The sequence below is a fragment of the Leuciscus leuciscus genome, assembly GCF_965113295.1.
Source record: "Leuciscus leuciscus genome assembly, chromosome: 7".
Classification (NCBI taxonomy): Eukaryota; Metazoa; Chordata; class Actinopteri; order Cypriniformes; family Leuciscidae; genus Leuciscus; species Leuciscus leuciscus.
The window spans coordinates 3,107,080-3,129,979 of record NC_138731.1 but is presented as its reverse complement, the minus strand read 5'-3'; the positions used below and the strand labels follow the sequence as shown (position 1 = coordinate 3,129,979).

The following is a 22,900-nucleotide window of genomic DNA, read 5'->3' as shown; positions in this document are numbered from 1 at the left end:
TTTTATACTGCCCGCTGACCTGTCAGTATTTGAATGCTTCGCGTCAATTGGCCAGCTGTCCCCAGCTGGCGTTAGCCCATAAGATTTCAGTGAAAGTGGAGAAGGGAGGAGTTCCCATATACGTCATAGCTGACGTAATGTCTCGTTCCCGCCTCTCAGGGAACCAAGGTTACGATAGTAACCGGAGACGTTTCTTGTAAACACGGTATTATGCGAGTTTATCAGCACACTTCCTTTCGCTTTCCTTCTAGACTTACTGCACTTCCTCACTCTCTCTCTCTCACACACACACACACACACGACACACCGTGCACGTGCTCTCAGAGAGCACTTTATAACAAACTGGACTTTATAAAGGTGAATCTGCTCCGTTGAAGAAGAATGAAGACCGTTTTCTCCTGTCTGTCTGTGGTCTCGTTGTTTTATATCGTCTACGTCAGCGCAGGTGAGTTTCATTCATCTTATAGAGACTTTACACGAATTAAACCTCTGTAATAATATGAACGACGATGATAAAAACTCTACTAGTTCATATCATTCTTTGACACTGCTTTGTTATTGTCAAACTTTAGTCGTGGCGTCAAACGGGTTCCGGGAAAAACCTCTGACAGTAAATGATCGCTGAACTTCCTGATAATGTTAATGACTGATTCAGACAGCAACATTCACACCAACAGACAATCACACACTTCTCTGGACTGAGTGTTTAAAAACTCTAAACCACTCATATTTAAACTCATGAATATGAACTCAATTTTGTATTATAATTAACCTAATTATGTATTCAGGCCTATAAAAACGCACTAGAGTTGCAATGAAGATCATTGACCAAACGTATGTTTTTTTTTTGTGTTGTATCACGAATTGTTGAAAAATACACAATGTGTCTCCTTACAAAGTAATAACATATACACTTTTTTCTTCTTTTTTCCCCTCCTAGGCACGAAAATGTATTATTGTTATTTGTATCCACTTTAGGAAAGATTGATTTGTCAACATTTATTGGTCACTAAGATAATTTCCTTCCATTTGTGTTATTTCAGGGTTTTCATGACTTTCATACAGTACGTGGAAAAGAGGAATAATACATATGCATATGGTGGCAGTGTGTATTTTCCAGTGATGTATTTTAGTAAAGCTCTGTTTTAATGTGTGTATGTCTGTGTGTTTGAGTGTTAACAGAGAGCGTCCCAATCCCTGAGAATGTGACTGTGAAATCTCTGGACCTGGGATTAGTTCTGGAATGGGATCCGCCACTAAACACTACTAATCAACTATTTAACTACACCGCTGAACTGAAGTAAGTTAATTACTGTCATAATACACAAAGCGGAAGCAAAGATGCAAGTAAAAATACTCTTTATTGATGGGTTAAAGACACAAGTTTGTATGGGTTCTTGGGTGGGCTGGTGGCGCAGGGACAAGATGGTCAGCGTGCTGGTGCAGAGTGGTGACGGTGATCCAGTGCAGGTGAAACATCCAGACGAGACGGAAACCAGGAAGACACTGAACAGGAACTCGAAACCGGAAACAGGACTGCAGACGAGGAACACACACTGAAGACACCAAACAACGATCTGACAAAGAGAGGAGAGTGCGATGAGAATTTATAGGTGAAGGAATTGGCAGCAGCTGGTGCGGGGAATGAGATCAGCTGGCGCGCTGATCAGCTGTAACGAGCGGTAACGCCCACTCACACACGCCCACACACACAGAACAACAAATACACGAGACATGAAGAAAACAGTGAATTCATGAACCGTGACAGTACCCCCCCTCCTAGGAACGCCTCCTGGCGTCCCCAGACTCCCTTACCTGTCGATTGTAATCATCAATAAGGGAGTGATCCAGGATGTCTCTAGCAGGCACCCAACTTCTCTCCTCCGGACCGTAACCTTCCCAGTCCACCAAGTACTGGAACCCGCGTCCCCTCCGCCTTGAGTCCAGAATGCGATTAACCGAATAAGTAGGTTCCCCTTCTACGAGTCGCGGCGGGGCGGGGGGGGGGGGGGGGGGAACCGGGGCAGGCGGATTAATACAAGAATGAAACACAGGTTTTATTTTGGAAACATGGAAGACGGAATGAATCCTCCTGTACACTGGAGGGAGTTTGAGGCGGACTGCCACCGGACTAATGATCTTGGTGACAGTGAACGGGCCGATAAATTTGGGAGCAAGTTTATTAGAGACGGAACGGAGAGGAATGTTCTTGGTAGAAAGCCACACTTTTTGACCAACGACGTATACGGGAGGCCTCGACCGGTGGCGATCGGCTCTGGCCTTGGTGCGCGCTCCCACCTGGAGTAGAGTCTCACGGGCTCTAGTCCAAGTGCGATGACACCTCTGGACGAACGCGTGAGCGGAGGGGACCGCGACTTCGTATTCCAGACTAGGAAAAATTTGTGGCTGGTAACCTAGACTACACTCAAATGGAGATAGGCCCGTGGATGACACTGGTAACGAGTTGTGGGCGTACTCCACCATTGACAGTTGTTGGCTCCATGAGGAAGGATTCTTGGAGACCAGTCGCAACGTTCTTTCCAAATCCTGGTTGGCTCTCTCAGTTTGGCCATTGCTCTGGGGATGAAACCCTGAGGACAGACTAACAGTCGCTCCCAGTAATCTACAAAACTCTTGCCAAAATTTGGACACGAATTGGGGTCCTCTGTCGGAAACCACGTCCGTCGGGAGGCCATGTAACCGAAAGACGTGGTTAACGACTGTTAACGCTGTCTCCTTGGCTGAGGGTAATTTGGGCAAGGGAATAAAGTGGACCGCCTTCGAGAACCGGTCCACCACAGTTAAAACTACCGTGTTACCCTGAGAGGGTGGGAGGGCGGTGACAAAATCTAGTGCGATATGGGACCAGGGTCTCGAAGGAATCGGCAGCGGTTGAAGGAGCCCATCTGGGGGTCGATTGGAAGTCTTACCAGTGGCGCAAACTGAGCAAGCCAAAACAAAACTGTGAACGTCGCGAGCCATACGTGGCCACCAAAATCGTTGCTTGACTAAAGATGTAGTGCGACCGACTCCTGGATGACAAGCCACATTGGAACAATGCCCCCACTGAATAACGTCGGACCGTAGACCCTCTGGCACAAATAAACGGTTCGGTGGACAACCGACCGGAGGCGTTACCCCTTGTAAGGCCGTCTTGACCTTCGATTCGACCTCCCATGTGAGTGTGGAGATAATTAGGGTCTCCGGAAGAATGCACTCGGGAGTAGACGGGCGATCGGAGCGGTCAAAAATGCGTGATAAAGAATCGGGTTTGATGTTCTTGGAACCTGGGCGGTACGAGAGAGTAAAGTCAAAACGTCCGAAAAAAAGTGCCCACCGAGCCTGCCTGGAGTTCAGTCTTTTAGCGGTTCTAATGTATTCCAGATTCTTATGATCGGTCCAAACGATAAAAGGTACCCCCGACCCTTCTAACCAGTGACGCCATTCTTCCAATGCTAACTTGACTGCCAACAACTCTCTGTTACCAATATCATAATTACGTTCGGCAGGGGACAAACGGTGAGACAAAAACGCGCACGGATACATTTTGTCGTCTGCAGGAGAGCGTTGGGATAGCACTGCACCTACCCCCACCTCTGACACATCGACCTCCACCATGAACTGACGTGATGGATCAGGGGTAACTAAGATGGGGGCTGAAACAAAGCGGCCTTTCAGTTTGGCAAACGCAGCCTCAGCTGCGTCTGACCACCTGAACGTAGTTCTGGGGGAGGTCAAGGCGGTCAGAGGCGAGGCTAGTTGGCTGAAATTGCGAATGAACCGCCGGTAAAAATTGGCGAACCCCAGAAACCTCTGTAGGGCCTTACGGGTATCTGGACTTGGCCAATCCACCACAGCCTTAACCTTCTCAGGATCCATACGCATTCCCTCAGACGACACAATGTACCCTAAGAAGGGAACAGACTGTGCATGGAAAGCGCATTTCTCCGCCTTGACAAAAAGCCCATTCTCTAGCAGCCTCTGAAGCACTCGTCGAACGTGCTGCACGTGCTCCTGGAGAGAAGAAGAAAATATCAATATGTCATCCAGGTAGACATATATGAACTGATCGATCATATCTCGCAGCACGTCGTTGACGAGTGCCTGGAAGACTGCTGGGGAGTTGGACAAGCCGAAAGGCATGACCAAGTATTCAAAGTGCCCCCTGGGGGTGTTAAAAGCAGTCTTCCATTCATCCCCCTTCCTGATGCGGACCAAATGATAAGCATTACGTAAGTCCAATTTAGTGAAGATCGACGCTCCCTGCAACCTCTCGAAGGCTGAAGACATCAGTGGTAAAGGATAAGTATTCTTTACCGTGATGCTGTTCAGCCCCCGGTAGTCAATACAAGGTCGCAGGGATCCGTCCTTCTTCCCCACACAATAGAACCCCGCCCCCGCTGGAGAAGAGGAAGGGCGGATGAATCCCGCTGCTAGGGAATCAGAAATATATTTCTCCATAGCCTCTCTTTCTGGAACAGAAAGTGAATATAACTTGCCCTTAGGCGGAGACGTACCTGGCAGTAACTCTATAGCACAGTTAAAGGGACGATGCGGAGGGAGAGAAGCAGCACGAGACTTACTGAACACTTCCTTCAGGTCCTGATACTCCGCGGGCACGTTACATAAATCCACTGCTTCCTCCTGAAACATAGAAACAGAAACAGACGGACAAGCAGACACAAGACAGGACTCATGACATTTACTGCTCCATTCCAACACTGATTGCTGCTGCCAGTCTATTTTGGGATTGTGTTCAATGAGCCAGGGGTGTCCTAAAACAATGGGTGCGAGCGGGGAGTCCAGGATGTAGAAGGAAGTGGTTTCGGTGTGGTTGCCAGATACGATGAGCGTGATGGGTCCAGTGGTGAAAGAAATGGTGGGAAGGGCTTGGCCGTTGAGGGCATGGACTGCGATGACTTGAGTGAGGGGTAGAAGGGGAACCTGAATCTTAAGTGCAAAAGTGTAGTCCATGAAGTTACCTTCTGCCCCGGAGTCCAATAGTGCTCGACAGTCGTGAGTGTGGGCTGACCATCTTAGTCTTACCGGAAGGAGCGTAGATGTTGATGAGGTCTTTTCAGCGGAGATCCCACCCGACAGTAGCCTCAGATTTACTGCCGGGCTTGCCCTTTTACCGGGCAGTTGTATGCGAAATGTCCCGCTGCGCCACAGTAAAGGCAAAGGCCCTGGGATCTCCGCCACTCCTTCTCCTCCCGGGAAAGCCGAGCTCGCCCGACCTGCATGGGCTCGTGATCGTAGACGGGGCTGACCGCGTCCCCGCCGCTGGCTCTCAAAGTCTCAGCGAGCGGGTAACATCCGACGTTCGACTCGAGAGAGTCGGGAATCCACTCGAAGCGCCAGTTCGATCAACTCATTGAGTTTGGTGGGTAAGTCCAGAGCGTAAATCTCTCTCTGGACGCGGTCAGCCAGCCCATGCAGGAACATATCCCACTGCGCCTCCTCGTTCCACTGACACTCTGCCGCCAAGGTCCGGAACTCGATAGAGTAGTCAGATACAGATCTTTCGCCTTGCTTGAGATCCGCAAGAATCTGTGCCGCTTCTCTTCCCGCGACCGCACGGTCAAATACTCTCTTCATCTCGGCGGAGAGTGTCTGGAACGAGGCACAGCATGGATCTTGGTTCTCCCACACCGCTGTCCCCCATAGCGCTGCCCTCCCAGTCAGTAGCGTAGGCACGAATGCCACCTTGCTCTCTTCCTTAGCGAAGGTCTTGGGCTGCAGAGAGAAGTGCATTGAACAGGGTGTTAGGAATGCTCTGCAATAGTTTGGCTCACCGTCGAATGACTCGGGAACCGGTAGGCGGGGCTCCGACTGGGAGGCGCACTCTGGTGGTACTGGGGGAGCAGGCGGTGTGGGTGGCGCAGTGGGAACTCGCAGATGTCGTAATTGCTGGGTGAGCTCGGACACCTGCGCCACAAGAGCTTGAATAGCCCGACCCGACTCGTTCATATTCCTCTCCTGGGTATCCATCCGTGAAATGCTGGACCTGATGAACTCTTCCAGAGGAGAAACGGATCCACTTGCTGCTTCCATTTCTTGGTCAGATCGTTCTGTCATAATACACAAGGCGGAAGCAAAGATGCAAGTAAAAATACTCTTTATTGATGGGTCAAAGACACAAGTTTGTATGGGTTCTTGGGTGGGCTGGTGGCGCAGGGACAAGATGGTCAGCGTGCTGGTGCAGAGTGGTGACGGTGATCCAGTGCAGGTGAAACATCCAGACGAGACGGAAACCAGGAAGACACTGAACAGGAACTCGAAACCGGAAACAGGACTGCAGACGAGGAACACACACTGAAGACACCAAACAACGATCTGACAAAGAGAGGAGAGTGCGATGGGAATTTATAGGTGAAGGAATTGGCAGCAGCTGGTGCGGGGAATGAGATCAGCTGGCGCGCTGATCAGCTGTAACGAGCGGTAACGCCCACTCACACACGCCCACACACACAGAACAACAAATACACGAGACATGAAGAAAACAGTGAATTCATGAACCGTGACAATTACGATGCACTCATTTTACCTTTTACTGTTAAAATAATATGTGTGACATTTTACAAATATAATTAAATGGCTTCATACTATTAGAATATTCCTGGTTAAAAACATCGGTGGCCTGCTCTTGTCTCTGAAAAAAAGAGGAAAATCTGTATAATAAAACACAAAGAGCAAACTTGTGTATATTAATGCACTTACAATGATGTACTGGAGGGTTTAGAAGCATTAACAACATGTACTTACTAGAGGATTAGGGTACGATTAGGATTTGGTTGAGGGCTATTTGCATGTAATTATGCATAATTTACTGTTATTACTATGTAACATATGTAACAAAGACACTGTAAAATAAAGTGTTACCAGTAGAAATATGCTTTTCTGGGTTGATGAAAGTCTGGTCATGCATTTCTGTAATGTTATTGTTTCATTTTCTCCCTGTATGTGTAGAGCGTGGAGAGATTATGAGCCAGTATGTGTCCGCAGCTCATCACTAAGCTGTGATTTCTCTAAAGATGTTACCACTTTTGGACTTTACCAACTTCGCCTTCGGACAGAACTACATGGAGAGACGTCTGATTGGGTGGAGACTGGAGAGTTTGCAGTGGATAAAATAAGTGAGTCATTTCATTTCTGATATTTACTCTGTTGGCAGTAGGCATATTTGTCAGTCATCCCACTGGAGCTTGTCTGGTCCACTCTAGTAGACGTTTCTAGAGGACCTTGAGCTACATTGAACATCAACGACTTCTATCCCTCTAGTGTCACACGTACTAAGAAGTATCCAGAACCCTTCGGTTTTTCACATTTTATTGTTGCAGCCTTATGCCAAAATGGTTTAAAAAAAAAAATGTTTTTCTCATATCAGTCTACACTTTATACTCCCTAATGACAGAGTCAAAACAAAATTTTTGATAATTTTGCAAATGTTTGAAAAAGTCTCACATTTTCCAGAGCCGGTCCGTTTTGTTTCCAGCGGCACAGGCGATAACTTCAGCTGACAGGCGATGACACACACCCGCCTCAGTTAAATAGTGCTTGTATTGCACATCATTTTACTAATTCCTGCAGGTTTTGTACGCACCACTTATCGATATATATGTGGAGCGCACATAAAGCCGCCTGTCAAAGAGCTTGTGAGTCGCAAGTACCAAAATGGCCGGCTTACTGCACTTAAATACATACAAAGTTATGTCAAAATGACCGTCTTGGTGAGTATTCAGGTAAACACAGTCAGTTTTGGAACATAAATAGTTGAGAAAGATAGCGCATATTGTGCAACAGCATATTGGGTCCGTGCATAAACTCTTAGACCACAGCAGGTTTATTAGGCTAGTATCACTGTCATGTCAATCAAAGAACAAAAGACAAAGAAAATCACTCTCTGCTCTTGAATCCTCTTGTAAGCTTTAATCTTAATCTAAACATAATATTACAACAATGGCACAATATGCTGCGAATGCTCCTGCAAACTTTACTGCACTTGTCATGAAGGCTTGAATCCGCACTCGTCGTGCTGAAACACGGGCCAACAAGAATTCACAATATTCTTTTACAGTCGAGTTCTCATTATAATGTTATGAAGCCTATATGACAGACTTGTGCTGCACATGTTGCACTGAACTGTATTTTCCTTTACAAAATTATTTTTGTAAACATAAATAGTTACTTTTTTTTATTTTTTTTTGTGTGCAAATAGATAAGTCCATCGGCTTGATCCAGTCTGGATATTCTCAATAGTACACCTCAAATTGGGAATATCGCGATTCAGATCGCGATTGTTTATTATGGGATCGTGATGTGAAATTTTGCGAAGATTGCAAATCCCTACGTCAGAAGAAAATGCCTGCAGAGCTCAGAGACACGATTGTGTCGACAAAATATTTCTGCTGTATTAAAGGTTCCCGAGAGCACAGGGGCCTTCATAAGCTGGGAACGATTCAAACTCTTCCTATCTAGAGAAACTGAGCAATTGAGGGAGAAGGTCTTTGGTAAGAGAGGCGACAAAAAATCTCCAGAGATCATGTGTAGAGTTGGGAGAAACTAACTTGCAGAAGGACAAACGTCCCTGCATCACTCCACCTATCTAGGATTTATGCTCACAGACGAGTGGCTTAGGAACGACTCTGTGAATGTCCTCGAGTGGCCAAGCCAGATCCCGGACTTGAACCCAGTCGAACATTTCTGGAGAAACCTGAAAACGGCTCTCCAACTTCAGTCCCCATCCAACCTGACAGAGCTTGAGAGGATCTGAGGAGAAGAGTGGCAGAAAATCCACAGATATTACGGCATCATACCCAAAAACACCTGAGCCTGTACAAACTAACTACTTTATTAAAAATCACTGGACTACATAAAAAGAAAAGACAAGATTTTTCCATCCTCAAAACCACAGGAAGTGACTCTGGCAAAAGTACACATACTAAAGTCACATGATCAACACATGTAGTCCAAAATGTCTTGTCATTTCTTTTTATGTAATCCACTGATTTTTATTTATTTTTTTAATAAGGGACTGTTGGTTTTTTTATTTAAGGGGCTACCGGAGGAGTTTTGAGATCTATAGTCAAAATAGACTTGACCCTCCCTTCACCAGCAATATATTTTTCTATGACCCTCCAAAATGATTGTGAAAAAAGGCATGACCCTCCCCGATAATTTATTGATTACTTCTGTACTGGTTTGCGCTTGGCAAAGATGTTCAGATAGCCATTGTTTTTTTTACAACCAAAACCCCCATTGCTCATGATCATATATCAGAAAACTGAGGCTGTACCTGTCATCCCTACAGACGTTTCTGGAAGTTGGTGTCATGAAATCGACAAATGAAAGTGAAAACATAAAAATATTAAAATTCCTTTGGGGGCACAGCCTGTCAGTCCCCTTCCAATCTCGCTCACTTTGACCAAACCTGGATGAGTACGACGTAAACACAGAATCAGCCGCAGCTCTGGCTCTTAAAATGTTTTTTACTATGTACAGTAGGCTAGGCTCTGTGGACTAGGCGTACTCTTCTGTTCTGTGATACTGCGCTCCTGTTGCAACGTTACACCAGAAATCTCAACAAAACACATGCATAGTAGCACAAAACCAAACTGTACTGTTTCAGTATTGAAGTTCTCAATGTCTTATTTTTCATATTTTTTTTCGTCCTCGTCTTTTACAAGCTGCAGGAAAATGTTCTCCATTGACGCCGACCCGTCATCCAATATAATCCACTGCTTGCCTTTTCGACTATATATTAAAACTGGTATCCCATATTCGGGATTCAGTATGCAGTCCCACAACCATTCTTTTTCGAATGTTTGTCTCTCGAAAAATGACGCAAACAGTTTGAAGGCAAAATCCATATCCAATAATACACCACATGGCTTGTCTTCATAGGGTACCAGCAACTCCTCCAACACTCTCTGGACTCCTCGTAATTTTGGATCGTCAATTTTATTATCTATAAAAAAAATCTATTTTCTTTAATGTTTCCCCACCCGACAGCGTCTGGAGTAAAACTCTGTGGTTTTTGTGCTTCCAGCTAGAGGTCTGTATTTTTGTCCTCAGCTGGTTGTGATCCATTCTGTGAATCTCTGCACATTCACAAGAATTTAAATAGCTCATTGTTCACAATAAGCCTACCTGTGATTGTGGGGGTAGGGTCAGGTGTGGTGCATCATGGGGGTGGGGGATGGTGCGATTTTTGTTGAGTCAGACCCTGCCGAGACTGAGAGAGCTACATGGAAAAATCTCCACCAAACAAGCCACTTTGAAATTTTGCTGTTTTCAAGAAAACAAAAGTTGGGTGACCCTTCCCCTAGACTAAAAAGACATGACCCTCCCCTATTTTCCTCCGGTGGTCCATTCCATAAATATCGAACGGTCCCTAAAGAGTTTGTTTGAATATTTTACTACATGGATGATTTAGACATGGGTTTACTGGAGACTGTTATTGCTACCAGTGGTGCTTTAGGTAAATATTAAGGGTCTGGATACTTATATAAATGCGACATTTCACTTTTTCAATGGTGCTGTGTTTTTTTTGTGTGTGTTTTTTTTTTTACAAAATCATCACACATCTGTCATTTGCTTTGTCATTATGGGTTACTGAATGAGGAATGGCAAAAGACTGCAACAAAAAGCTGACTTTTTCTGAATGCACTGTATATCAAACAGTGCATTTGATTTTCAATCAGTGCAATCATATTTTCTGTCTCACTTTAACTGTTTTATTTAATATATTTTATTGTTACACGTGTATAATAAAGCATTGCCCTGTCTGTGCAGCTGAGATCAGCGCTCCTCGTGTTGAACTGAGCAGAAGAAACGGACATACCGAAGTTGACATCACTGATCCTCCAATGAGAAGAAGAAACTTGAGGGATATCTTTACACAGGTTTCATACCTCATCCGTTTTTGGAAAAAAGGAGAGGCTAAAAAGGTGAATGCAATGGTTTCTAAAGTTTTTGTGCTGGTCAGGCTACATACTGTACAACAGATCAAACACATTTCTGCGCATGTAAAGTATGCTGTTTTACATGATATTGGGAAACGAGTGAAGTACAAATCCTTCTGGGATTCTTCTGCCAAATGAGAGAGGAGCTCAACACAAATTAGTTTAGGCTTTAAAATAAATGTTTGTAATGAATGCCATTATAATTAGTTTATTTTATAGGCTACTTATTTTTTTATTTTTTTTTTATACTCTTTATTTGGCATTTTTCTTATTTACAACACAACATACAGAAACAAAGAACAAGGGGCACTATAAATAGTATAATACAAAATAAAGTATTAAAATTGTTCCGCTTCCTTATATGCAAACCATTTTGTCCAGCACTTATTATAAATGTGTCCTTTGATACGTAGAAAGTATGTCATCTTCTCCATTGAGTGTATCTCCTCCACTATTTCTTTCCATTGTTCAGACCGAGGTGGGTCAATCTTTAACCAAGACCGAGTGATAGCCTTTTTACATGCAATCATTAGAATTTTAAAAAGATAAATGTCGTCTTTTTGGACCACCTCATCAGGTAGTAGACTTAACAAGAAAATCTTAGGATCTTTAGGGATGACATAACCCATTATCCTCCCAGTAATTAAAAAGATACTGTCCCAGAATTGTTCTAACTTTGGGCACGTCCAAAATATATGAGAGTGATTGGCGTTCCAATGCCCACACTGTCGCCAGCATTGCTGTTGTTCACCCCTTTGGTTATTAATAATATGAGGTGTAATGAAAAATCTGACCAGACTCTTCCACCCAAATTCCCTCCACCTTTTAGAACTAGTAGACGTCTGTTGTGTCACGCACATCGAAAGCCAATCACCCTCTGACACTTCCACACACAGCTCTTTTTCCCATTTTGACTTAATATACAAGGTATTATTTCCATTTTGTTTCTGCAGTGCTTTATACAATTTAGAGACAGTTTTACTTGGCAGGAACTTATAAGCATTAACAAAAACTTTAACAATGTCACTGCCTTCAGGAGAAATACCATTTCTTATTTCACTGTTATAGAAATGTCTCACTTGAAAATATTTGAATAGATCTCTGTTCTCTAGTTTGTATTGTCTCTTGAGTTGTTCGAATGTCTTAAAGGTGTTGCCGTCTACAAACTGACACAGGGCCATGAGGCCATGATCTTTCCAACTCAAGAATGAAGAGTCTATTTCACCTAGTCGAAAAGTCGGGTTGCAGGAGGGCCAAATCAAAAGTTTAATATCATTAGCCAATTTGTACTTATTTACAACCTCTTTCCAAATTAATAGCGTATCTTCAACTATACGATTCCCATCTTTGTTTGTGATAACTTTACCTCCTAGACGGGTTTGAGGTTGGCTCTGTCCCTGGGTTAGTTCAATCAGTCTCCATCGAGCCTCGATTTCTGGGGAACACCAGTAAACCATATATCTCATTTGAGATGCGTAATAATATTCCTTCAGATTTGGAAGGGCTAAACCACCATGATCTTTATCAATCTGAAGTGTCCTAAATTTTATTCTTGGTCTAGCCCCTGACCAAATAAATCGTGATATTAGCCGGTCCCAAGCGTTAAAATGTGAGTCAGCAATCCTGATAGGCAATGACATGAAAAGATACAAAAATCTGGGAAGCAGATTCATTTTCACTATTTCCAATCTAGCATTGAAGTCTAGTATCAGCATTGCCCAGCGCTTCATGTCTTTTTGTATTGAGTCAATAACTTTCTCGAAATTCAAACTGAATAAATCATCTAGATCTTGGGAGATAAACATACCTAGATACTTTAACTTTTTAGCTTCCCATTTGAGTTTATAATTATGTCGTATGGATTTACTGGGGGAGTAGTTTATGGTCAGGACTTGCGTTTTGGTAATGTTTAGGTGATAACCAGACAGCTGACCAAACTCTGTCAGAGTTCTCATAAGTTTAGGGAGGCTTACATCTGGATTTTGGAGGTAGGTGATAATATCGTCCGCAAAAAGTCCAATTATATGTTCAGTGTTTGCAATAGTAATGCCTCTAAGCTCTTCATTTTGCCTAATAGCCTGTGCCAAGGGCTCTATGTATAATGCGAAGAGCGCTGGACTGAGGCAACAGCCTTGTCGAGTACCTCTACACAGCTGAAAGCTATCAGTTAGGTGGCCATTCATTTTTACCCTGGCCCTCGGACTATCATACAGTGACTGGATACACCTAATAAATTGATTATTAAAGCCAAGACGCTCGAGCACCTTGTATAAAAAGGGCCAGCTGACCCGGTCAAAGGCTTTCTCCGCGTCGAGGCTGACTAAAGCCGAACTCAGTTGTTGTTTCTTGGCTTGGTCTATGACATGCAAATGTTCGTCTTATGTTGTCATGAGTTTGACGGCCTTTAATGAATCCTGTTTGATCCTCATGAATCAAATCTATAAAATAATGCTCCATTCTCTTAGAGATTATAGAAGTAAAGAGTTTGTAATCAACATTCAGTATTGAGATCGGGCTATATGACTCACAATATTCTATATTTTTTCCTTCCTTAGGGAGGACAGATATTACAGCCTCTCTCCATGATGGCGGTATCTCTGCTCTACTCAGGGTCCAATTAAAAGACTCCAGCAGAACGGGAGCCAGCTCCTCCTTGAAAATCTTGTACCACTCATTAGAAAACCCATCGCTACCTGGGCATTTATTAGTTTTCAGATTTCCAATAGCTGCGTCCACTTCTTTTCGAGTGATAGGGGCAGTTAAAGCGTCATTTTGTATTGATCCTAGGGAAGGCAGGTCTAATCCTGCCAAATACTGTGTAAAAACACTTTCATTCACTGGTTTTGAGGATGTGTATAGTGTTTGATTATAGTTTTCAAAGATTTTATGAATTTGATTAATATCATGAGTCAAACTATCAGTTAAAGGGTCTCTAATTTTGGTAATCGAGTGTTTCAATTGCTGCTTTCGGAGGCGCCTTGCTAGAATTCTTGTGGCTTTTGGACCAGATTCGTAAAAAGTCTGTTTTGAAAATCGTAAATTTTTCTCTATCTCTTCGTGTAACATATCATTTATATTATTTTTAATAACTGTTATTTGTTCGGTCAATTCTTGATCATTAGTACTTTCTTGTTGTTTTAGCTCAGACTCTTAAGTGTCTTTTCCAACTCGTCATATTTTAATCGTTTTATCTTCTTCAAATAGGCAGTTCTTGAAATGAGTCTACCTCTCATTACTGCTTTAACTGTATCCCAAACCAGAACAGGATTTACCTGACCATTTTTATTATCCTCTACACATTCTGCTATTTCCTTCTTAATGTCATTAATTGTGGTTTCCTTGTTAAGAATGCTTATATTTAAGCACCATAGTGTTGTTTTTGGTTGATTAGATAAGTGAATAGACAAATAAACAATATTGTGGTCAGATACTGTATATCAGATGTTCCAATTTTGCATTCCTTCACCCTAAACCTGTCAATGGTGTTCATCAAAAAGAAGTCAATCCTGGAGTGGACTTTATGTGTTAGAGAATAATGGGTAAAATCTCTCTCTTTAATGTGAAAATCCCTCCAGACATCGAACATACCCGTCTCTCTAATTAAAATATTAAGATCTTTTGATCTACCAGTTTTTTGGAGCTGGTTGTATCCATGGTATAATTTAGGATTGTATTCCAATCACCAGCACAAACTAGAATCCCCTCACTTACTGAGATTATTGTATCAAAAAGCAGTTTAAAAAATGTCCTGTCACTTTCCGGTGGGACATAAATGTTAGCAAACGTGACCACAACATTATCAATTCGCCCTTTTAAAATCTGCCTTCTTTATCAACCTTTTCCGAAATTAATTCAAAGTTTAGAGAGTTGGAAATCAGAGTAGCCACCCCCCTTTTCCTACTATTTTTACACCAGCTATGAAATGTATTTGAGTACCCTAATGTTTTAAATTTATCATGTTCTTGCTTAGACATATGCGTCTCCTGTAGAAAAGCTACTTGTATCCCATCTAGGGTTGGGCACCGAAACCCGGTTCCAATAGGGAACCGGTTCCGACATAAACGGTAGTATCGAGACCGAATAAGAACGCAACTTTCGGTGCCTGATTTCAGTGCCTGACTTTTTTCACCGCCCCCTATAAAACATCTCACGGCACGAATGATCCAATAATAAAACATCTCCAGTTAACCAGCAGAGCATTCATTTAGTTTGTTTGTTAAATAAGAGACGATCTAGCGCTGAACTGTGTTTTTTAAATCAAGTGATCAAAGTGCTCGTTGCCGCTGCGATCAGTGGCGCGGATACAGTGTTTTCTCTTGTGGCTCGCCGTCTATATGAGTATGTGCGCGGAGAGTTTGTGTGTGCGTGCTCGCGTCTCAGATGAGTATGTGCGCGAGTTTGTGTGCGTGTGTGTGCGTGCTCGCGTCTCAGATGAGTATGTGCGCGAGTTTGTGTGCGTGTGTGTGTGTGCTCACGTCTCAGATGAGTATGTGCGCGAGTTTGTGTGTGTGTGTGTGTGTGTGCTCGCGTCTCAGATGAGTATGTGCGCGGAGAGTGTGTGTGTGTGTGTGTGTGTGTGTGTGTGTGCTCGCGTCTCAGATGAGTATGTGCGCGGAGAGTTCCGCGCGTGTGTGTGTGTGTGTGTGTGTGTGTGTGCGTGAGCGACTTTAGATGTGACGTTGTGCATTTCATATAGCTGGAGCATTCAGCAGTATACATGTAGCCTATGTGTGACTACTTAGTATATATGCAAGCAATATATGCTTAGTATCCGTGAATGAAGTTCGATTTAGGCCCTAGACGGCGCCTCATCTATTCGTTCTGGTGAAATCACAACATATAATGCACACAAAGTGTCCCTGCTTGATATACAACCACTGATGAGCATAATCGGTTTAAAAAAACAAAACAAAAAAAAAAAGATAAAAAAAACCTACGAATGCGGATTAGAACCCAAAACCTCTGACACTCTTGACTAAAGTTCTAGTTCAGCTGCAGTGTTCCTCTTCGGGTAAGTCTAGTATTTTAATGCCAACTGCAAATCTTGCATATCAAGTATGAAGTATATCAAGTATATTTATATGAGGCTATAGGTGTGTTAAATATTTCTGCTCAGTGTCAGATACTTCTCTGTTTTGTAAAAGTCTATAATATATAATATGTAATAATTATAAATATATATAATATGAGAAGACAAAATTTTAATCTTAACTTAAGTGTTTTCGGCTACATCAGCACAATTTTTTATTTTATCAGAAATCAGAAAATCTTTTTCAGAAAACGCACACAAGTATTTTTTATTTATTTTTTGATAAAGTGTGTGCGGTTTCGTTTTCTTAAGTACCGGTTTAAGAACCGTTTAACACCGGAACCGTTCGAAAAATACAGAGTAGGTACTGGTATCGGATAAAACCCAAACAATACCCAACCCTAATCCCATCTTTTCTCAATTTAGCTAGAACCCTTTTTCTTTTCACTGGACTACTCAAGCCATTTACATTCAAAGAAGCAATTTTTAAATCATATGACACTGTTATAATAGCAAAAGCAGTTACATAATTTAGCAACCCCTAAGAACACACATTGAACAATAACAAAAATGAACCTTAATTAACTGACTTCCAAACGAAAAGAGGATTCTTCCTCCTCTCCTGTAACCCTGTTGGCAGGTGGAGGGTTAAGTCACTCTGGACGAGAGGGCCCGAAAAAGACAGTAGATGTGTCTGGATGTAAAAACACGTCCATCTTATTAGTCCAACGTAGACGATAAAGTGTGACCTCTAGATAATCAAGCAGTGGCCTGAAAAACATCGGGTTGTAGCGTGATGCCCTGCTCCTTTTTAATCAGATTGTTCCCTCTGGAATTCTTGCAACTTGGCCTTCGCTCTGAGCGCCACGACGGGCCCGCTGCTGTTCGCCGGCTGCCAGCCCAATAGCTCCCGAAGACGAGACTCTGCGCTGTTCCCTCCGTCGGCTGTAACCGGCTCCTCCACTTGAAATCCGCGTCTCTTCAGCTCCTTATAGGCTTCCCGAGCGCTGGAGTATGTGCGCACGCCAATCTCCCAGTGGATCCTCATGTTAGTAAACGGCGTTTGGAAACGTATGCCTTTGTCCTTGAGTGCTTTTTTAATGGCGTTGTATTCTCTGCGCCTCTTAACAATCTCGGGTGCGTAATCATGGTCAAAATGTATAAATGCGGTGCCCACCTGTATCTTGCCTTTTTTCCACACTTCCCTCAAGATCATTTCTTTCGTAGAAAACTCCAGAAAATTGACAATTACAGCCCTCGGTGATGCTCCAGGTGGGGGTTTACTTGCAAGAGCCCGATGTGTGCGTTGTATTTTAAAGGCCGTGTTGCAGGGTAAATTTTTCAACGAATTTGTGCAGTTTGGTTGTTGGTAATAAACATTTAAACTGTTATCCATTGTATTTTATGTTGTTGGGTATCACAAAACGGAATATAATACGAAAAAGTAGGTACTCTTACAGCGGTTTGCAACGATTCTCCTTTCCCCCACAATGCATTGCATTACGTCACGTTGGGGAGAGAATTTACCAAAGCCCGCATTGAGAGCGACTAGAGACGAGTGGTAGACGAGAGTATTCAGATAGCGCAGATTATAGATAAATAGATAAATACATAGATATATATAGATAGATAGATAGACTAGATATGAAGAGTTTGGTTCCAAAACGCGATAAACGCCATTTTTTTAAAAATTTAGTTCCCGCAAAAATCAGTATTGTATAGGGTCGGTATTGAAAAGTCCATTTTAAATTTTACGTAAAATGCGATATCCGCCGTGTTATTCTCTCATGTTTTCTCCCTTTCTTTCCAAACCGCGACAAGCCAGTCTCCTTTCTATGCAGAATGCGATAAATCCGCTCAACCAATCACAGCGCATCATTCCACGCATTGTAAACAGTAGAGTTGAGCCGGATACTCGGCTGAAACGAGTATCCGGTACGGATTAAGCACTTTTGTCGAGTACGAGTATTATACGAGTAATACGAGTCAATATCTGTGCTCGGATTTAAAAAAAAAAAGAAAGTTATGTTGAGATTAGGGCTGGGCGATATATCGATATAAAGAATATATATATATATATATATATATATATATATATATATATATATATATATTTTTTTTTTTTTTTTTTTAATGCGATATGGAATTAGACCATATCGCATATATCGATATAATTCAAATTTGCGCTGTGATCCTTGCTCCAAGCAGCTGCTGACCCGGTGCTCTCTGCACTGCTCCCCGCGCCCCCGCTCCTCCTATTCCACTTTGCGTGCGTGTTTAGAGCATGTTATGTTATAACATGAAATAAAGTCTTTCACCTCAGAAAAACGGACTTTCTTGTCCTGTCAGCTGTTATACTGTAGTCGTAGCGCACACTCAATTGCATGCGCAAATGCGGCGGCGCGCGCGCTGTGTATCGCCTCACTGTATATAAAGTACAAAAGAAACTACGAGCATGCAACGCCATTACGTTGTAAATTACACGAAATAAAAGTAATGCAGGTATGATTTTCATTCTTTTCACCAGGAGCAGTTTCCATGTTTCATTAACAGTTCTTGTTAGTATTGTGTATTCACCATGGTAACTGTCGTTTCCATATTAACCCCAAAATGCCACTATTTTTCTTTGTGTAATTTTTTATATATTTTTAAATGACTGTAGTGGCTCATACCAACATTGTATTAACAAAAACTAGTTTGGGACTGCTATTTAATACCTTTAGCATAGGCCTAATGTTTATTAGTACTAGTCTTTAGTTTACTATTAGTCATATTCTTACAATTTATGTTAAGTAAAGGGGGACAGTACTTGTGTGTGTGTTAACAAATTTTGAAAAAAATAAAACATGAAAAATAAAAAATATCAGGATATATATATATCGTGTATCGCAATTCAGCCTAAATATATCGGGATAGGACTTTTGGTCCATATCACCCAGCCCTAGTTGAGATGAAAACTCTTGTTCATTACATTTTACTTCATAATTGCAACCGCATATGTTGTATTCATTGTTGCAAAACTTGTTCTGTAGTTCGTTTGTTATGGTGATCAAAACCATTGTTCTGAAGCTCAATGCTGATGCTGTCATGTAAATAGTTTTCTAGTCAGCAATAAATATAACAATTTCTGATCAACCCATATCAATTGCATGCTTAAAATAACATACTGGTTAAAGCCTCGCCCTTTTCAAGACAACCCGACCCACTTCCGGGTTAAATCCCGCCCACTTCCGGGTTAGGCCCCGCCCAGCCCGAGTACAGATACAGATAATTCATATGGTTAACAGATACAGATACAGATACAGCTGTACTCGCTCATCCCTAGTAAACAGTAACGGCGGCGCTCTGAATACACCCGGCATCTTAGTTTTTACGATCTACTTTGTACTTTTTGATCAACAATCAAACAAAAATGTGTATAATTTTGACGGCATTGATGAACCTGTGGTGGTTTCTGCGGTAGGGAAGAAACGTAAGCCATCAAATTCTAATCATTTACGTGAGGAGATTAAGAAGACGAGGCACGCGGGAGGAGGAAAAATGCCGGCTGTTGTTTGTTCTCACACGAGACGACAGCATCAAACTTCAGTCACGCTGACACGTTAACCCCTGGGGATCTTTTGAAAAACTTTCAATTGTTTTACTCAAAGTCAACGAAAACCGAGCAGGACCAAGCCATTTTACAGATGATCGCCGTCAAAAAAGATCAGGAGGTATTTCCTAGCGATGGCTGACTGTATGTATTTTTAGTCCAGTGCCTGTAATAAGATATTGACCGAGTTCAGAGGCTGTCATATGTGGATCAACTTATTTTGTTGTGTATTTTCAACAGTTTCAATATGAAAAATAACTTTTATATTGATTCAATGGATTAATTGCATTTTGAAAAAAAAGTGTCATAAATTTATTGCATTTTGGGGGAAAAATGATCAGTTTTTATAATAAATCTTTGAAATCAAAATCTGGATTTGATTTTTTTTTTTTTTATTATAACCTAAAGATGCTATGTGAAAGTTTGAAACAGAAAATAGTGGTTTTCATCTTGCCACATTCTTGGTAAAGAAAACACATTTTTACTCAAATTAATCTAAATGGATTTATCGCGTTTTGGAACCAAACTCTTCATATATAGATAGACAGACAGATAGATAGATATAGATAGATAGGCTAGAATAGAGAGAGATAGGCAGACAGCCAGATAGCATAAGTTAACGTTAGCATAGATAGCTAGCAGCTAGATAGATAAATAGATAGAAATATATAGTAGGTAGATTGACATCTGGTCGCGGGGTGAGCTCCTCGACCAGCGACCAAAACGCACTCACTTCCCTACAGCACAAGCTTTCCAACGCAGTTTCCATGGGACGGCACCGCCCACACAAGCACCTGCCAAACACAGCGACAGACACGCGGCGGCTACGTTTGCAACAACATTTTCACCGGAGGAAGAGATAAACGCTTAGAAACGCCTATATACTGTAGCTAGCATGATGCCTTCTATTTCTAGATGACAAAGACAAAGTTTACCAGTACTACGATACTATGACAAAGGTTACCGGTACTTATCTGAACTAACTTCATGATCACTGCCACTATATAAAGAAAACGTTGATTTTTCACTCGGTGCTATTCAATGACAGTAAAAAAAAATATATATATATATGTGTGTCGTTATTGTGCATTGCTGCTCGTAGACTAGCTCCAGTGCTCATTGCTGCGTTGCTAAATGATAGCAACTCACCAGGACACTTCACCAACTCTCCACTCATTCTCCATAGTTCTAATACAGGCTGAGGCTACCTTTCCTCCACTTCTCCCCAACGTGACATCATCACCGAATTGCGTAAAAAAAACGTTAATACCAAAAACGTAAAAAAAATGGTCTTTAAGACCATTTTTGAGACATTTTAAAAATGATATACATATCTTGAGTGATTTATGTACCCATTAATCGACAGTGGTGGTTAACCTGCAACATGGGCTTTAAAGTTAAAATCCTCCGGTAGTTGTAGCTGGCTCTGCAAAAACTTCTCAATAAACTGTGTTACAGAGACCCCCTCTTGTCCTTCTGGCACCCCAAAGACACGTATGTTGTTTCTTCTGGATCGTGACTCTAAGTCTAGCACTTTGATTTGAAGTTTCCTCTGCTGTTCGAGGCAGGTGCACAGCGCCTCAGTCGCCTCCTCTCCCCAGCCCTCCACCTGGTTCACGCGGGCCTCCGCCTCGTCCATCCGCTGTGATAGGCCTTGTACGTCGGTTGTGATATTATCCAGTTTACTGTTAATTTCTTGTCCCAGTTGGCCAATATCCTGTTTGAGCTTTGTATTGTCTCCTTTTAGATCAGATTTTAAGTCCTCTATTGCCTTAAGTACCCCAGCAGTGTCCATGCTTATCCCGGGGCTCGCCGTGATATTGCTAGCTTGGTCCGGTTGGGTATTAGCTTTTGCGGCTGAGGCACTTTTATCCTGAGCTTTGGGCATTTTTATCGATCTATTGTGACCTAGTGTGCTTCTTCTCCCTCTCATATATTATTTTGTTAAAAATAACAAACAGTATAGCGAGTTCAAACGGGATTTTCGAGGTTAAAGTGGGAGAGAGGTTTCAATGCGACCTACTACTCCATGTGCACACCCGGAAGTCCACTTATTTTTTTTTATGTCTGGTTTTGTTCTGAATACCGTTGAATTCAAAGGATTTGTTCTTGGCTGGGGGAAACTAAAATACATGTTTATAGTGTTTGTAAACATTTTGTTTTTACATTAAGGTCAATTAGACAATTGTGCTGTATTATTGAAAAGTGCACATTTACATATGGGGACAGTTTGCACCAATAAAACAAGCATATTGTGTTCATTATCCCACCCACAATAACTTTGAGGGGGTCCTTGGAATTTTCTTTTACCCTATAAATTCAATACCAAATACAGAACCTCCAAATTTGAACACACATTTCCCCTTTAAAAGCAAACTAACAAGGATAAGATATCTATTTCATGCTCAATGTGTCTTTGTTTTTTATTCTCAACAGGAAGAACTAATAAGAGAGCAGAACAGAGTTATGTTACCAAATCTGGAGCCTTTGGTGAACTACTGCGTCGAAGTGGCGGTTTTGTACAATAAAAAAACAAGCCAGTTCAGCAACATGACCTGTGTAACCAACTCGGCCAGCAGTAAGCTTTCACCCATATACCTGTTTGTGTTCTTCAGTTGTGCTTTACACATTTACTGATTGTGTTATTGTGATGTTCTCTCAAAGACTACATTTACATGCACCCTCATAACGAGATTATAATAAAATTTAGGCAATATTGCAAACATTACCTCATGTTAACACAATACTTAGCTCAAATAGACGCAATTAAGCTCATAATCATAGTACAATATGTGGCGTTTATGCAGATTTTAATCAATAAACAGGCATGTAAACACTTCAATGGCATCTGTTTCCGCTCTGATTGAAGTGTGCTTGTGACAAACACAAATGACGTTTTCATGTGCAGATTCATAAACCGCTGTTGTAATGGGAATTTTTGATTTTCTCTTATACACAGGGTTAATTCTTAGGTGTGCTGCTGTGTCCTGCTGATTCTACAATATAATGATTGATGTGAACTGCTGTGGGACGAGTAGTGAGGGGGAGACATGGTTTTGGAAGGGACCCTTGACCCCTAAGGTCAGAGGGGATCCAATTTGGGGACTAGGAGAGCTAAACCTAAAGCTCAGCCCTAAATGAGAGCATTGAGCTAGGTTCTTATCCATTTATGGGTGAAGAGACCTTGAGAGAATAACAGTATAAGTAGAGTGATCTACCCCTCCCTCCTTGTCGCACTTGTTCCACAGACTGTACTAATGACTTCTGTGTGGCAACTGGGCCTCTTGCAAGAATAAAATACTTTTTTAATGATCA

At 42.1% G+C, this 22,900-nt stretch overlaps 2 protein-coding genes across 4 annotated transcripts in view; both read left to right on the top strand.

Annotated features, from left to right (window-relative positions):
* The window catches only part of LOC309502539 (uncharacterized protein), a 187,265-nt gene that overhangs the window by 128,379 nt on the left and 35,986 nt on the right, over nt 1-22,900 (top strand). The gene's annotated exons all lie outside the window — the stretch shown is intronic.
* Nucleotides 201-22,900, top strand: LOC309503467 (interleukin-10 receptor subunit beta-like). Of its 3 annotated transcripts, XM_082176307.1 has the most exons (6): nt 203-445; nt 1,174-1,300; nt 6,970-7,136; nt 10,795-10,949; nt 22,022-22,163; nt 22,545-22,900. In XM_082176307.1, the coding sequence occupies exons 1-6, from the start codon at nt 382-384 to the stop codon at nt 22,577-22,579; spliced, it is 690 nt and encodes a 229-aa protein (XP_082032433.1). In that variant the 5' UTR covers nt 203-381; the 3' UTR covers nt 22,580-22,900. The 3 variants fall into 3 exon arrangements, with proteins under 3 accessions (XP_082032432.1, XP_082032433.1, XP_082032431.1); XM_082176306.1 differs by having other exon boundaries at nt 201-445; nt 1,183-1,300; nt 22,022-22,900; XM_082176305.1 differs by having other exon boundaries at nt 204-445; nt 22,022-22,900.

Excerpts from the sequence above, each read along its gene's own strand:
- LOC309503467 (XM_082176305.1), top strand. The coding sequence starts at position 382 with ATGAAGACCGTTTTCTCCTGTCTGTCTGTGGTCTCGTTGTTTTATATC. Across the intron at positions 7,137-10,794 it reads GTTTGCAGTGGATAAAATAA|CTGAGATCAGCGCTCCTCGT; the intron begins GTGAGTCATTTC and ends CTGTCTGTGCAG. Across the intron at positions 10,950-22,021 it reads AAAAAGGAGAGGCTAAAAAG|GAAGAACTAATAAGAGAGCA; the intron begins GTGAATGCAATG and ends TATTCTCAACAG.